The sequence below is a fragment of the Trematomus bernacchii genome, unplaced genomic scaffold (genome assembly GCF_902827165.1).
Source record: "Trematomus bernacchii unplaced genomic scaffold, fTreBer1.1, whole genome shotgun sequence".
Taxonomy (NCBI): Eukaryota; Metazoa; Chordata; class Actinopteri; order Perciformes; family Nototheniidae; genus Trematomus; species Trematomus bernacchii.
In genome coordinates, this window is record NW_022987715.1 from 872,673 (window position 1) to 890,468 (window position 17,796).

Consider the following 17,796-nt stretch of genomic DNA (forward strand, 5'->3'; position numbering starts at 1 on the left):
CTTTTATACATAAATATGTGTCCCCGGTGTGTAAGGAGACTCTCAAAGTGTCCGAAAATACAACCCTCTCTCTTTTCCTCCGTACCCTAATCTCTAAAAACGGGGGAACAATGGAGCTGATCCAGATTTGTTGCGGTCATGACGACATTACTAAAATGTGGGCTGGCTTTACGTTGAACTCCTGGCAACGTCCCCCCCACGTCCCCACCTATCATCCCCATATACAGTCGCTAGCTGAATCCCCTCCCTCAGCTGTGTGGCTGTGTGTTCAGCCTGTGTCTACGAGAGGGACTTAGAGTAAAGTTGTTATAATACATATAATGGCACTGTTCTCGCTGTAAACACTGAATAAAGAACATGTCAAGCTATGTGCTGAATCAGAAACAATGTGAGACGTGTTCTGGAAGTAATATGGTCTGTGTTTACATTAGCAAGCATTGCTAACACTCAGAGCTAACGTTGTACTGGAGAGAATATGTGTAAATATATAAAAGGTACTGTCCTTCTGGTAAACCAGAAAGTGTTTGAGTGTTTGCTCCATACTGTTTCAGAAATAATCCATGATGTGGTTTGGAACATAATATGGCGTTAATCACCGCAGCATTTAGCTGAGTTTCTGCTGGTAGACAGCCCTCTCTTCACAGAGATATATTTTGTATAGATTTGGCCCTATAATATATCGTTAAAATATAGCATAATTGGTGACCTTTAAGATACTATCATTTAACTTTCCCCCGTGCCCCTTCTCAAAGGAAGTGACATCCTAGACCTTTATTCAGATTGGTTGTATCACGTTTTGGACAAGTCCGTCTTGATGATGCCTTCAATGTGTGCTGCAATCCATAATGTCTCAGTACGCTAAACATATTGCTGTCATCTAATGGCATCCAATAACTCTAACTCTACTCCTGTTAATATCACAGTGATGAAGCGTGTTTGGAGATCATATTTAGACCAGGCATTGTAGATACATGAAAAAAGTTGCTGTATGAACAAATAAAAAAATACTGGTAATAATCTGTTTACAAAAGTATAGGGCTTAGCTTTATACACAACATCCTCCATCACAGCACAGGTCTTTCATATCTCAATACAAATATTCATGATATATCAAATTGTCTAATTGGTGAAATAACCTCATGGTAAAGCTTATATTTGTACAGTCCTGTGTGAATTACATACTTGTCTCAAGGGAAATATATATTTTGATGATATACTGAGACCCCCCCCCCCCCCATCACTAGTCCTGATGATGCTGCATGCCCCAGTCCCTCTCATGTCTCTAACACTGGTTCCTCTCTTCTGTGTCTCTCTCCTCCCTTCATACCTTTTTGCATGCGATGTGTCTGCTCTGACTGAACAAGGGTCTAATGCTACGAGCAGGGGAACAGGTAAGTTTAGGACCATGTGACATTAGAAGGATGAAGTAAAGAATCTAGCTACTCTGCATCAGTCAAAGACCATATTAACAGGCTGCTTTTGCTGAGACATTGCTCAAATGTGTCTTGCTGGTGGGTGTACGTGCAGAGCTGTGTGAACAGGTAGCATGTGATTTATATCAGGGGCTCAGCTCTGCATTTTCAACCAGCATGAGGGTCCCTTTCTGTTAATGCTTTCCCACCCTGGTTGGATTACCTGAACTCTTCACACCATGAAATACAAGAGTAACGATTTGTCACATAAGAGTCTGAAAGTTTACATTTAATACTCCCCAAAGAAAATGGAGAAAGGTTTATTGACTTCATAGCAAAGTACATGAGGAGATTCTCAAAGAGCACTTAAAACGAATAGAGTTATATATTGAGATAAATAAATGTTGTTACTGGTGCGTTTCACCATATTAAATCTCAGCTCTCTGTCTAAGTTAACATAAATATAAGCAGCCAGCTGGAAGAGAAAAGATTGATATTGGCCTCAAGATGGAAATGACACGTAAGACACATTTTACAGTAGGATCCGATATCTCCCGCTTGACTTCAGGAATTGCAAAAGTGTGTCAACAGAGACGGTCAACATGCAGTAAATCTGTCAATGTCAGAAACAAAGGAACATAAAAGTCTAAATGATCATTTGATTCACATCAATGTAATGAGCTCTATCCATGAAGAGTATTTCATGTCTGCTATGTTTTTTATAGGTTCATTTTGAGTTTATCAATGAAAATGAACTAAGATATGGAACTTATTTGAAGTCAGATACACATCTGCTAACAAGTCACTTTAAGTGCTGAGGAGCAAATATGTGTTTTGGTTTGTTCTTCTGCACGCATAGATGGACGTGCATGATGTAAACCAATGGTTCCACATGACTCCACTGATCAACAGGTGGCTACATGATAAATGCAGCAATCAACCAAGTATAAGGGAGGAAGAGACAGCTGATAAGCACCTGAAACGTGTACACACACGTGTGTGTCAGAAACACTGCAGGTAGACAGAAACATTAAGTACAATACAACTCTTTAGGGTATCTTTAGCACTAGCTAAACATGCTCTCTGCCAATGTTTCAACATGTTGAGCAATTTCTTTTTAGCAGCACCTATAAAGGTTTTTCTTTCAAACAATGACATGAACACCCCTCAACAGGACGGTAATGGTGGTCTGTGTCTGCTGGTAATAAAGAGGCTTCATGTCTGCCATGGCAGGATGATGTGTCCTCACTGTGTGTGACTGCCCCCAAGTGTGAAAACAAACAAACCATTTGGAATACACCTTTCATAAGGTGTCTCCCGTTTCACCTCAACATGTGCTGAATGCATTTCAACCCTCCTCCAAACGGGCTCTGCACAGTTGTTAAAGTAATCATAAGATCTACCAATCAACTGTATAAAAGCCAGAAACATCAGATTTCTTCCCATCAAAAACTTGATTTGTATGAGCAGCACTGAGAGTGCAGCCAAAAGGGAAACGCTCAGCACATTCTTGACTGTCATGTCACTACGACAAGTGTGCTTATAAGCCAAGCACCTTAAATATTGTTGGTGAGGCAAAATAAAAAGGAGTTATGGTCTGGGCCTGAGAGAACAGAAATAGTAACCTGACAAGCAGACAATGGAGTGGTGGCTTTTTGGATAACTTTACAGACCCACAGCCAAAATCATCTATTGGTTTCCTTGTTTTACCTGGGCAGGGAACTATTTGTAACGATCAGGTCCTATTTGTGGTTAGTCTCTAGAGTAGTGGCTGGGGCCGAGAGGGTGGAGACATACAGATATTATACACAGCAGACATGTCTGTAAATCATCTAGAGGAAGCATCTTCCCCAGGAAAGGAAGAGTGGAACAGGGACAAAGAGAATAAGGAAAAACAAGATTTCCAGAACATTGCAAACCAATCTGTCATTTGTCTGCCTCCCTGGGTTCTGTGGGAAGGCGTTTGAGGCCACCTGCTTCCCTGGGTTCTGTGGGAAGGCGTTTGAGGCCACCTGCTTCCCTGGGTTCTGTGGGAAGGCGTTTGAGGCCACCTGCCTCCCTGGGTTCTGTGGGAAGGCGTTTGAGGCCACCTGCCTCCCTGGGTTCTGTGGGAAGGCGTTTGAGGCCACCTGCCTCCCTGGGTTCTGTGGGAAGGCGTTTGAGGCCACCTGCCTCCCTGGGTTCTGTGGGAAGGCGTTTGAGGCCACCTGCCTCCCTGGGTTCTGTGGGAAGGCGTTTGAGGCCACCTGCCTCCCTGGGTTCTGTGGGAAGGTGTTTGAGGCCACCTGCCTCCCTGGGTTCTGTGGGAAGGCGTTTGAGGCCACCTGCCTCCCTGGGTTCTGTGGGAAGGCGTTTGAGGCCACAGACTGGCAGAAAATACAAAGACATACAGGATGGTTTTGCCAAAGATCCACAGCAGTGAACACCCCACTCGATATAGGCTAGAGAACATGTCATTTACAATGAAATGAGATCCACAGAGTTTGGTCTGCTTTTCATTCCACAGGATATGCATGGTTTTGTGCGTGTGTATTTGCTCTGAGAGGGGCATGGTTTGAGTTGTGATTCTAACTTTGCCTTGTTACCTTGACCTTTTGCAACCAAAGTAACACAATCTCTTCACAAGTATATCTGTAGATCTGCACTTGTCTAATCTACTAAAGCTGTAGAAAACCAAGATGTACCTGAAAACTGCCTCAGATGATATGATCCCTCTTTTTCCATCATTACTTTTGGCTTTTTTGCCAGCTCATAGAGTCCTGTTGTGAACACCTAAATGTTGAGTACCCCAAAGTTTTATGTTAGAAATGTATAGTAGGGATATTTGAGGATGCTGAGTCCATTTCTGACATTTTCAGGATCAAAAATGTCCGGTTTAACCAGAAAATGTCCATATTTGTACTCCCGGTGGACTGAATCTGATAAATGTTTTGGTGCATTTTGAAGGTTTAGGGCTTAAATGGTGACGCAACTAAGCTTCTAGCACTTCCTATCTCCCACGATCATGCAAATCAATTTCACTGTCTAACGTTTCAGTGTGACCAGAGCTTTACATATGCATGTCCACCACCTTTGACTGAATGTTGGCAGATTCACCTCTACTCTAGCTATTCACCTTCAAATGACTGCACCGATATGTTGAATTTCGCTGATAATATGTTTTTCTTCCTCTCTTTCTATCTGTCTATAGGGAGCACCGGGGGAGCCAGGTCTTTCCATCATTGGACCGAGAGGACCTCCTGTAAGTGTCTTCACCTCTCCCTACACATAATAAAGCTCTTATCTTCAATCAGAGCTGCCTGCCTGCATGCTAAACTTTTTTATTAGCTACCATTTCAGTAGACCTCTGCTTAACACATCGTGTTCTTAAACAACAGACTTCTCGCTTACGTTGATTAAAGTAGACGTTTGGAGGGACGTGCTCTTTCCAGGCTCGTGGGGTACTGGCTCAAGTTTATGTTAGCTGAGCCAAGCATGAGAATGCACCACAAACGATAGAATAATGATATATAATTACAGACTGCGTGGATGCAGCAGCATTGTTCAAGGTACTGTGATTTGGCCATACTTTGGATCATTAGTCATGCTTGCTTTATCAGGGAAGAAAGCAAGACATGTGATCCTGCTCCAACTGGGGTCAATATCCAGACACTAGGCCTTAATAGATTCTATTGACATTCTCTTTATAAGAGGCCCATTACATACATTTTTCAGGTGAACAATGTGGCCTCCTGAAAAGTAGAATAATATGCCTTGAAAACAAAGATGGCCCAAGGGTCCAGCCAAGTTAAGTGGAACACACATCTGCTCTTCTAATTGATGGTTCCTACAATCCATAGCTGTGTGCCCACTCCTCCATGATGGTAATAGGCATCTATAATGAATAACAGGCTGTGGAGGAAGTTCTGTGCAGGCGGAGCCAAGTCCTGAAGCTAGAGGGCCAGTCAGTCAGAAACACTTAGAAGCTGGTCTCCACAGCAGGTGAGACTGACACGAGAGACTCCAGTCCTGACCTTAGTTGGAACAAGGGACTCAATTCAAGAGAGAAGTGAAGGGAAATGAGAGGGAGTGACAGCTGAGGCCGGCCTTAGTGCCTTTGCTTCTTCTCCTCTCTGTCATTTCAGCGGGTTAGATGATCAGTGGGGAGATACTTTCCAACCTTACAGCTGGACTATGGGCTGCAAAGTCATTTTCTAGTGAAATGCAATTGATGCATCATAGCAAATGCACAATCCCTTCTTAAATGCATTGGAGGACAAAACATTTTAAAGAAAATATTTTCCGTATTTCCATGTTTGGACAACTTAACTTAAGGTCTAATGGTCTTCTTCTAAAAACAGAAACCAACTCAGGAGGTCACTCAAATGTTCTTTCAGGAGCACATCACAGGCTTCATCAGGCGATACATCGTCGGATTAAGGTTGAGTGTAAAAGGTCATACTTGATCTTTGGAAAAGTACTTTGACAAAAATAGTACCTAAACCACAGGGTTGTTGGAGCTTGCTCACAAGACTTTAAAAAGTTTCTGTTTACAAAAAAAAAAAGTTTCTGTTTACAAAAATCCTGGATACAAATCATAAACATAATGTTCCCCATTCAAAGCTCTATCTAACTAACTACAACTGTGTCATTAGTCACTTGCACCTCTTGTCATTGTCTTACAGCTTTATTTTCTCATCATTCCTTCTCTTCAGGATAATATATGTCTTGTTATTTTGTAAAGGGCAGGTTATCAAAGCTGTGCTGATTAGACCATGCTGGCTAATTGAAGTGGACAGTCACTCGTTAAGCTCTTAAACTCTTATAGTAATACATGTTTATTAGATTAGAACTTTTTGTCCTTTTGTCCAATTTCCTCCGGTGCTGCCTGAACGCATTCACACACACCAATACATCATGAGAGGCTTCAGTATCACTCGTGTCAAAATCAATTTGGGTCCTCCTAAAATACCTCAGTGAAGTATTTGGGAAGGGGGGGAGGGTTGTATCTTCTCTCACTGAGCTGCTATCAGCTTCACGTCAGACTTTCAGAAGAACAACAAACACATGACTGACTTTCTGTTTCTCTTCAGGGACAACCTGGAACAAGAGGATTTCCAGGATTTCCAGTAAGTCATACCATCCTCAGTCAGGCTGACACTTTTATAAATTAAACACATTGATCATTTGTGTCAAATATGGACCTTTCTGATATCATTGATTGGGACGTGATCCGGCGATCCTTTGGTTCCAAGTCCCTACAGACTGAGCCTCTGCCACAACTAGCATAAGCTATACATGTAGCTTCCATCCAGCAGCTGCAGCACTGAGGGCTGCTGAACTGCTCTCAAGTCAGTTGGGGGGTGAAGAGAACTTTACTTTGTTACACCAACTTTCAGCTGATATCTCTGAGTTCTGTGAAAGGCCTCTGCAGGGCGAGGATGTATAGTATACCCTGAATCAGGACTAATGCTAACCAAATGTCACTTTACTGCCAACATTATTTATGAATCATTACTCACTCTACCTCTGCACTTTACCTGTATTGCTCTGTATTTAGCACTTCAACTGTTTTCTAACTAATGTATAATGGGTCCAGCTGTTGGTGCAGTCATTTGTGATGAACTCTAACATTTCCCCCTCTTCTTTTATCCCAGGGTCCAATTGGGTTGGATGGCAAGCCTGTGAGTTTTCCGCAGTTCCTGTCATAAAGTGAAATAACTGAGTAATTGAGTGTTTCTTTAGAAGCAATAACCAATCATAGGGTCACGATAATGAGCATAATTAGGATAATAATAATGATGGTCATTACCGTAATAAAATCAAGTGTCATTAGTGTTATTATAGGGCGGGGTTAAACATGCTATGGATATCTAAGAACTACAAGAAAATCAGTTTGCATTGGTTCCGTCACTCCACCACCTGCCCTGACCGCTTTAATGTTCCCACAGGGACAGAACGGACCGAAGGGAGACATGGTAAGCATTCCTTACATTTTTCATCATCACAGTTTCAATATAATACCATTACTACCAGTCAAACACTAATTTGAGCCAATAACACCCTGATCATAGAATTACGGGCATGTTGAATGACATGTTCACACATTTACAACATTTAAAAAACTACACTGAATCTTGTTTTGCTGCTCAGTTTAACTTTAGCTTTGTGTTCATTTTGAGCCCACGCAGTTCTAAGACAAACAGAGTGGTGCCTGATTTATGCACACAGTGATGGGCTAACAGTGGACGGTCACATGGGAGCTGTTAGCAAACTGTGGCTTAAATCAGTGTTAGTAGGCACAAGTCTAACTACCTGGAATGGGCACTAAGGGATTGTTCTGTGTTTTTACTGGGACACATGTCATGCCCCCTTCACTAATAACATTCTATATCCCTAAATGGCTTTATAATCTATAAGTCATATTATGAGCATCATGTTGCTGGTGAGACAGGAATAGGCTTATGAAGTCATTCAGTTTAGATCGATGTTCGAAAGACGTCTTACTCTGGCTGGCTCTCAGCCATTACAGAGATCAAGCAAGTGTGTGTAGGATAAGATAAGATAAGATAAGATAAGATAAGATAAGATCAGATAAGATAAGATAGGATAGTACTTTATTGATCCCAATTTGGGAAATGTTTGCGTTGCAGCAGCATAAAAATACATGGCATTGTACAATAACAATGATTGTATGAGCTTCCACGGGGTGTTATAGGGTTTATGTTCAGGTTCAGGTTCAGTGCAGGAAGTCTGTCCTATTAAAGTTGAAAATGAATATGTGGAGGTTGGAGTTTGTGTTCTATCTTAACTTAACCACATTCTTGAGCCATCTAACCTTAATGATGAAGTGTATTTGCCATAACTCTGCTCCTAACCATACCAAAGATAGCATGTAATGTGTGTCCTCTCTCCGACTGTTGGAGTCCATCTGGACATGCGACCCACCCATTTAGATCATTCTCTGGAATAATGTTCAGCTTTAATTTAGATTTGCAGTATGAAAGAGCTCTGTTGTACTTCACTGACGGTGTGGTGTAGGTCATTTCAGTGTTGTCCCTGATGCTAACGCTCTGGCTTTTATCATGCCCGCTGCTCATTGCAGTAGCTTCTCGAAAGCCTCTGTTTGAACACCATTACTCTCAGTCAGACAGGGGTTTGTTTTTTGAAGCAGGGGGACAGCTCCAGGGAACTCAATGCCAGGACAAACGACAACATTTCCAGGAGGCCAAGTGGGGTTGGATACTGTTGAAAAAATGTTTAATGTTGATTAATGAGCCCATAATGGGCTCCTGTTTCTCAGTCTCCTTCCTGACGAATGTCAGGGAGTATTACAAAGGGCTTTGAGGGCTTGCCTGCTAAATGTATAGAGATGCTGTTGCCTTCAGTGGCTCTGGAGCGTAGGGCCATGGGGTCCCCAGCATGGGGGGCACTGGATGTGTCCTGCCGGCCCTCTGCCTGGGTTCATTAATCACCCAGACGCTGGGCTCTGACAGCTACTTACAACCCGGGGCACACCCAAGGGCCTGCTGGGAAGTCAAACTCAGTGCCTTCGCCCGTAACAAGTCATTGGAATAGACTACTGAACAGCTTGTTCAGCAGACTGATTGATGCCTCGACATATTTACTCATTTCATTTTTGTTCGTTGGAGGGATTTGTGGTCAGTCATGTATGTTTTTTTGTGAAGCTGAAGATCTACGCTTGAATCACATGAAAGACTGAGTGTGTTGCTGTTGTCTTGCAGGGTCAGCGTGGCGTTAAAGGACTCCAAGTACGTCTCTGAAGTCTGGTATCAGGTCTGACATATAAGCTGCTAATCTTTGCAGCTAACTGCTAAACCTCTCACTAATCTCACTCACCTGTGTTGTTTCTGTTTCTAGGGGGAACCAGGACTCAAGGGGCAAAAGGTGAGGCATGGTTTGCAGGAGTTCAAAAAGTATTCAGAACATTTACTGATTGTGAAAGAGTTACTCCAGCAAATCAGCAGTGCACTTCTGTAAGGTTGGGAGACTCAAGAGAGAGGGTTACAACAAGTCTAAAGAAGCAGCAGAGCCCAAGATATCCTAACTGTCAGTGCCTAGTTTGGAAAAGTGACCAAAGCCTACCCTTCTCATAGAGGAGAAGATGTGTTTTGTGTTAAACCTCTTTCAAAGCTATTGCTTTCACTCTAAAACGCCTTTCTGATATAAACATGTACTCTTCCTTTGTCTCCTCTGATTGACCTCTTTCTGTTCTTTCCAGGGTGTATGTGGAGACTACACACACCGGGTATGAAAACATACACACATCAATGTTTTACACATTCATTGTTTCACAGAAAAGTGTTTATGTTAAAGATGAGATATGATGTTTGTTTGCCTACTGTACTGCAATATACAGTATATGTTTAAATGATGACACAAAGTGAACCTGTGTTGTTGTCCACCCTACAGCGAGTAACACACCTCTCTCACAGGTCAGCATGTGTACGGTTTCATAATGTTGGAGCAGGATAGGAAAGTGAAGTTGGAAGAGGAGAGAAAATCCTCCAGAAGCCGGACAGACTAGTAGCAGTGATGGGGAGCACATGCTGAGCTCAGCACTTCTTTGGCACGGTCTCTGGGGTTTGGCTAGTTGAGAGAAAACAAGGCGATTACCGGCAGCCTGCTGCAGCGCTGTGTGATAAGAGCCTGTGTGTGGTGCCAAGAATAAGAGTCTCCTGTGTAAAGGGGGATTTCTCAGATAGCAAAGTCCATTTCCAGCGTAATTAAACCTTTCAGTTATTAAACTGCTCCTGCTAACATGATCAAAGATGTTTGTTTGGCATGCCTTGCCATTGCCTTGACTTTTTCTACCTTGAAGTAAAAACAGTTGTATGTGTTGCGATATACATCTCTGAGCAGTGAATTATTCAGCCTTTATGAGTCTAAGAATGGGGAGCTCAGTGGAAGAAGAGAGTATTTTGGGTTTGATTCCTCTAGCCTGAAAGGAGCCCGGCCCCCACTTCTAACAAGCTGTTTGTATGTCATTCAAGTGTCAGAACCCCCTGCAGCGGGCTGTATAGGGGTCCATTCCAAGTGTCTGCTCACACTTCAGGCTTCAATCCTGTAGTGAGACCCTATGGAGGGGGGAGTGGGGGGGGGGGGGGGTGGATACTGTAAGGGACCGCAGAGTGTTCAGTGTTTGGAAAGTTTTAGGACAGAGCCGGCAAGATCTGCACATTTTTCTTTTGTGGCAGTGTAAAGTAATGTTTAAATGAAGTCATTTAATTACATTAACGTGATATACTTATTTGCCCTCTTTTCTCAGAGGACAAATATTGATATCAATCTCACGTCTGTGCGAGTACAAAACTGCATTCAAGATATGGTTGGACTTGAAGTGGTGATAGTAAGATAGCCTGGCCTGAAAAGAGAAACAGCAGATATGAAGCTGACTGCTGAACCTGGTCTTTGGTTCTTATACACAGAGCCAGGATAGCCTCGTCCAGCATCTACCTGAAACACTCACGCAGAGTATTCATTCATTTGAGCTGTCCTTTAAACTGACATCTTCTCCAATTCTTCCTGAGACATGACTCACTGTGTGTGTGGTTGGATGGCTCTGTGCCATGTGACCTGCCCTGACTGAGATGCTGTGTTCAGGGCCTGTTTGTGCAGGAGCTGCCTCTGAAAACCCTGGCTGCCTTGCGCTCCAGTCAGGCTCTGATGTTGAAGGTTTGTGGGTGCCATCAACCCTCAGCAGGGGTGTAACCAAGTTGTGCCGCAAAGAGAGCCAGCGCCCTAGAGCCAAGCCCCCCCCCCTCCCACCCTGCTCTCCACCCAAAGGGAGACAAATATCAATGAGGGTGCTACTGATTTTGTTTAACTGTTTTTTAAGTCATTCAAAAAAGTTATATTTGTAATATGCCCGTGAAGCATAGGGATACTAATAATAAAGAAATACATGATTTTCTCCATGTTTGTGCAGATGTATGACAAACATAAATGCACATGGTCTGCATGGAAAATAAAGATGAAAGTTACATTTGAATTCAATTCCATGTTCGTAATGGTAATGGAATGCAAGTTACATTTATAAGTTACATTTATGTTGCGATGCTATTATCACCCAAAACATTCTGATACAGAATTAAAAATACAGACCAACACCAAAAATGAAAATGAGCATTGACAGATGGGACATGACACTCAGGATGGTAACAGCCCTTTGTGTCCACCCAGATCATAAGGCATTACAACTATTTTCACTATTTGAAGTCAGGAAATAAAAAGGCTTAGGAGTTTACACAAAACATATATTTAGTAAAGGACTCTTACAATTATTAGAATTTTCACATACTCAAACAAAATTAATCTAATTATAAAAAACACAGTTGGACAAAATCATTGAAATATCAATGTAGGATTTCACCCTCTTATTGGCAGCTGTTGACTTCTTAACATTGAACCTGGTGTGGTGGAGAGCTGGAATGGTGAGGGACAAAGCAGCACACTTGCCTACTTGCTACATGTATCCCCTACTTATTTGTACTAATAACATTCTGTATATATTTCCATTTAATTGGTACTCTTCTTATTTTTGGCCTTACTCTAATCTACTTGAAAATAGTTTGACAGACTACACAATATAAAGAAGTATGTTCCAAAATAATGCTGGGTTAACCATGTAATAATATGGAATAGTACTGAATACTTCTTTTGGGGTTAAGGTATTGGGTAAAGGTAGTCTTCCTTTAAAGATTCTGCATAATAAAACAATTTGGAAATATGTACACTGTAAAAAGTAGGCAAGTTGCATGCAGCTGGTTCTATTTTGTGTCAGCGGGGAAATGTAGCGATCATACCTGTACTGTCCTGTCCTAAACGTGTATCTGATCATGCTGGTCGTCTCAACAGAAGCGGCGTATTGTACAGCCCTGTGTGGGACAGTTGGCCACAGTAAGTCTGGATGTGTCTCTGTACTGCTGTCCTCTCTTTGTGGCTCCGCTGCGCCCACCTCTGCTCCGCTGCACTCTGAGGGCCTGGCCACGGTGAAGGGGACATTGATGCACATTATCCTGGGTTTGGGATGCTTAATGATTTGCAACCATCACTCTGTCAGTACCTCAGAGATTTGAAATCGTTCACAGTCTTTGAACATAAAGAAGCATCCCAGTGTATCACCCATCCCCTTTGCCCCCCCAGGCCCATAGTTTGCTGTGCCGGTGCCTTTTGTCGTTTCTTTCTTCTACCTTGTTTCCTTTTTTTGATCCTTTGCCCTTCCATTGACTTACTTTCCACTCTGATGTTCTATTTCTCTTTTTCCTCCATATCCCTCCCCCTTCTTCTTCATTCTCCTTTCCTTTCTCTCTCCTCCTGGTGACCTTTGCCCTGTGACCTTTTTTCACCGCTGGCCACCTGTGCTTTGTGACTCCCCCCGGCAGATGTTGCCCATCAGCGTGCGCAACATGCCCTCAATAAGCCCTCTAATCCTAAAACGCCTCAAGGTACAATTCTCTCTGCCCCCTACTTGCCCCCTCTTCTCCGCCCGCCCTGTGGATGCCACCCGCCATCATCCATCGCAACCCCCCCCCTCCCTCCTCCCTCCTCCGTCGTCATGCTGTAATTAACCTCCTCTGGCTGCTACTGCTTCATGATGGTTAGTCTTATTCAAGGTTTTTTCTGTCAAAGATGCTTGACCAGAAATCAAACACAAATGCTGTGGTTGCCATGGTTTTACAAATTGTTATATTTTATTTACAGCTTTTTCTAATGTTAAATACAAATGATTCTGGTTAAAACTATTCAGTGTGGTTTTAAGTGGAGTTAGCCAATGGCAAAATACAAATACAGAAAAGTACCCTTACTTTTTGCCAAATGTCTTCCTGTATGGCAATGAATGTTGGCAATGAATTGAAATGGTAATAACCAATTAGAAATGAAAAGACACAGAATATATCTCTAAATGTGCCAGAAATAAAAATAAACAACCTAAATATGTTGTAAGGTATAAATAATAAAAATATTGTTTTTCTTTGGATACAATAAAGTATATCATAAGTTATGACATTACAATACAAGACCAAAGTGTGTGTGAAGGAGCCTTATTTGGTACTCTGGCACAGGTTGGCCCCTTGTTAGGACATGATATAGTCATATATTGAATACAAATATTTTCTGATATACCGTATAAAGTTCATATAGACTCCCTATAGTAAATCAGATACAAGCCAGTCACTGGAGACCATCTGATATAGTGGGTTTCCATCATGAAGAGAATAGAGTTATGGCTGAATTGTATGTTCTTTCCTGTGATTAAATTGTGCGGAACAGCACATTTTATGATCAGCTATTGGCAGCTGGGACCTGCCCATAACAGTGTGTGTAATCCTGAGAACAGCCCAACATGTCCAGAGACAGACATCATATCATGACAGTTTTCTGCAGGAATGATCAAATGTGGATGTTATGCTTATGGATATGTTCTCCATTATCTGAGAATAGAGGCTTGGCAGCACTCTGGTTCTGAGCTACTGTACATGTGGGTTCTCCTACCATAACACAGTGATTGCTGAGTGACTGAAGTGAGGCCAGCGCTTTGTGTAAGGAACTTCTCTAAGTTGAACCACATGTGCAAATAAATCATGTACTGTGGCAAAATGCATCTATACATGCCATGCAGACCTGTTGCCCTCTATGATAATGCGTATTTCCATATGTGTACAGTATATTATCAGTAAAATATTGACCTGTAGCAATCAACAAATTGATTTTATGAGGTGAAAAAATCAGCGGCGGAAATTATTTTCCTTTTAACCCCCCAAAAACATATCTAATCTTGGAAAAGCACCTTTGACACTACTGGGGGGAAATCTGCAATCGAGTAACATTGATTGTATTAGGCTGGTCAAGAAGAAAGAGAATCACATCAATGTCATGGATTATATTTCCCATTATATTGCTCTACAAACAAAGGTAGATATAGAGAAGAACACTCTCAATGCTCTCACTAGAGTTCTTAGTGGAACGTGGTTGAACTTGCTCAGGTGTCACCAAGTAACTGAGTGACACACTTTGATAACATGTCAACTCCGGCAGTGGCTCAGTCAGAAGGGGCTTGGACTGGGAGCCGTAGGGCCGCTGGTTCAAGTCCCCGACCAGACCTAAATATGGAGTGTGGACTGGTACTTGGAGAGGTCCCAGTTCACCTCCTGGGCCCTGCCGTGGTGCCCTTGAGCAAGGCACCTGACAACCCCCCCATTGCTCCCCGGACGCTGTACAATAGCTGCCCAATGCTCCTACTACTAGACTCCTGGTACTAGGATGGGTTAAAAGCAGAGAACACATTTCACTGTGTGTGCAAGCTTCTGTCCCTGATGTCCTTTGAAGCCTTAAGGCAGAAGCCTTTGAAAAGAGTCAACCTTGAGTTTGGAATATTTTTTCACAGATTCCTGTTACAAAGGTCAAGAATGAATGTTCTCGTGCAGCATTTTAAGCGACGCTTGCCTTGCCCCCCGCTAACCTTTCTCTCTGCAAGCTGCATTTATTTGTGGTGTTGTGTGAGGTTGTTGTGTTGGCATGACAAGTATGGCAAGGTGTGTTCCAGCATGGCAAATTGTAACTCAAGGTCTCCCAGCAGGGCGGGCCTGGAGCGCAGGGACCCCCAGGACCTCCAGGACCCCCCGGAACTCCAGGGACACCGGGCCTTAATGGAGCCTCTGGCCCAGCAGTGAGTTCATTTCTGTTACTCTGACACTAGCAAATGTATAAAATGGCAATTTTAAAGAAACAGAATAGTGCAACTAAAAAACATTTCATCAAATAAATAGGTAGAACAAGTCGAGATAGCACACATAGGAAGAAACACTGGGAATTAGCTGAGACTCAAAACATACGAGACGAACTGGCACAGACGGAATATTTTGAGAGGAAAGATGATTAGGGACAGGTGACTGATCGGGCGGAGTAGATCATCACCAAGCTGGTAATGCATGAGGACAGGAAGGGGAGTATTTAGACATGGGATGGATGTGACCCATCATGGAACTGCATTGGTAGTTTTGTTGATAATGACTAATTCACGTCTGCTCTGCAGGGTAAGCCTGGTGAGCCAGGCAAACCTGGAAAAGACCCGAGGGTCAGCTTCGCTTCAGTGAGTCCTCCACATTTATTTTCCACATTTTGCACATAACTGAAGGTGTGTTGGTGTGACATTAAACCTATTTATTTCCACATTGTTTCTGCAGCTTTTACCAGGACTGAAGGTAAACATATTTCTCTTCTTGACCAAACAGCAAAATTACATTTCTGAAAAACATAATTAGCATCACTGTGAGATCCCATGATGTCTTAGACAAACACACTGAGGCCCAAATAAAACAAGTCACAGAACCAGGATCAGGTCTCTGTGCAGCTGCACACATATCAGACCATCCCCAGCTTCACAACAGAAACCTTTGGATTGGATGTTTTTTTAACTCCACGTGATGACTTTATCGTCCGTATTACTTGGAAGGAACTGTGTAGATTGTGAGGTCAAATAGACGGTCAGAGACTTATTGCTGCTCCTCACTATGGAAACAGGCTGAGTCTCATCAGCTTTAGCATGAGCAGTAACAGCTGATCACAAAGGCATCCGAGAAAGACATGGTTTTAAATCCCTAAAAACAAGCCTCAGCCAGCTGCATTTCTGTTCATATTTAAATATAATGTATTTACACTCTTGTTACTCTCCAGGGTGAACCAGGTGTGCCAGGACAAAAGGTGAGCTATCTTCTGTGCTTAACTTTAATAAATACGGTCAGTAGAATCCAGGATGGGTGATTGGGTGGAAATATGAGAACACAATCCATCACGTAATTGATAGATTTGTAATCACAAAAGTCAAGCAAAAAACATCTGTTTCCCTCAGTAACGGTGGTTCTTCATATAACATGTGTTTAAAGGCAGCTGCAGGGATAAATGCAGATGATAAAGGAAGGTGTAACCATCTGTAAGCTGGTATATTAACGAGATAAATACGTACAATATAGAAGTTCATAGAGGGACTTGAAAGCACCTCAGAGGGAAATGGTTTCAACAAATAATTTGTCCCTTTGCTTGTATGGAGTCCACACGCCATGTTTGTTATTCGTCAACTTCCTGTCAATCAGTGTCTGATATTTATCTTTGTGTCCCTCCCCAGGGGGATCGAGGGGACGCTGGCCCAGCGGGTTCTGACGGCTCAAAGGTATTCCACTCTGCCTGTATATAACTTTTTACGTTTAATTGCAGCATTTTTGTTTGTCATTCAACGGTTAATGACAACAATAAGTTTAAAACAAACTTTAAAGCATATGCTTAAGATCTACTTAACATGTATGCACATTGAAATGAATCATGCTTTATTGTGGGGAGGCTGTGGCTCAGTGGATAGTGTGCTGGACTTCGAATCAGGGGGTAACAAGTTTCAGTCCCACTGCAGTCAGCATGTCGTTGTGTCCCTGGAAAAGACCCCAAATTGTTCCTGAGGGGGTTGTCCACAGTACTGAATGTATGTAAGTGGCTTTGGATCAAAGCATGACATGTAATGTAATGTTACCATGCCTCTCCTCCATTCTGGCCGTGAAGTGATCCTTTTCTAATGCAATTGCACTGTGAGAAGCTCTGGGGAAACTGCAGTAAGGAAGACATGATTAAACATTTTAAAATGTTTAATTGTGCACTATGTCAGCTATCAGTAGATTTGATAAAGATATATTTTGATTAGAGGTGTCAATCAATTGAAACATTGTATTGCGTTCATCACAATAATAAGCTGTGATTAATCATGAGCAATGACAGTTTAAAATCTCACACACTTTTCGTCTACCGTGCCATGTCTCCATGCTATCTAGAAGTATAATTTGAGACATTGTCAAAACCGATGTGTATGTTCATCTTGACTGGAACAGGGTGTGTCATATTAAAGGACTGTAGCTTTGGACTATACATTTGTTTGTCTACCTCTAATATCAGCCTGAGCTCTAAAAGTGAAGGCTGTGGATTTTGTCCCCCATCTTGTCCAAGTTAGCACCACAGTCATTATTAATGAAGCTGGTTTTGAAGTTGTGTGTCATAAAACTATTACAGCCCTGACCTCACAAAATGATGCAGGTACCATCTGCTGCCACATTTATGGTTTTGGCATTTATTTAATGGGATACATTTGTTTGATTATTGAATGTTAGTCTCCTAAGTACTGACAGGAACAACAACGCGTATGCACACACACACTTACGCACACACTGTGTCGATGGCAGCTTAAATAGTCTAATCTTGCTTTGAAGCTGTGAGCGATGCTTCACTCTCCACCTGCCTGACCGCCTCATAAGGTCTTGGCACACTTCTGTTAGAGGACACAAACAACAACTAACAAGTACATGTGCACATTCAACGCTTTGTAATCCAAGCCTTTCCATGGTAA

The 17,796-nt window shown here is 42.4% G+C and overlaps 1 protein-coding gene across 1 annotated transcript in view; it reads left to right on the top strand.

The window, feature by feature from the left end:
- Window positions 1-17,796, top strand: part of col13a1 (collagen, type XIII, alpha 1) — a 130,989-nt gene that overhangs the window by 73,855 nt on the left and 39,338 nt on the right. Inside the window, exons 5-17 of the mRNA XM_034142180.1 lie at window positions 4,603-4,653; window positions 6,485-6,520; window positions 7,049-7,075; window positions 7,343-7,369; window positions 9,137-9,163; window positions 9,273-9,299; window positions 9,634-9,660; window positions 12,797-12,859; window positions 14,992-15,081; window positions 15,448-15,504; window positions 15,599-15,616; window positions 16,089-16,115; window positions 16,537-16,581. Coding sequence (XP_033998071.1) covers window positions 4,603-4,653; window positions 6,485-6,520; window positions 7,049-7,075; window positions 7,343-7,369; window positions 9,137-9,163; window positions 9,273-9,299; window positions 9,634-9,660; window positions 12,797-12,859; window positions 14,992-15,081; window positions 15,448-15,504; window positions 15,599-15,616; window positions 16,089-16,115; window positions 16,537-16,581 — 522 coding nt within the window. The remainder of the gene's footprint in view (window positions 1-4,602; window positions 4,654-6,484; window positions 6,521-7,048; window positions 7,076-7,342; window positions 7,370-9,136; window positions 9,164-9,272; window positions 9,300-9,633; window positions 9,661-12,796; window positions 12,860-14,991; window positions 15,082-15,447; window positions 15,505-15,598; window positions 15,617-16,088; window positions 16,116-16,536; window positions 16,582-17,796) is intronic.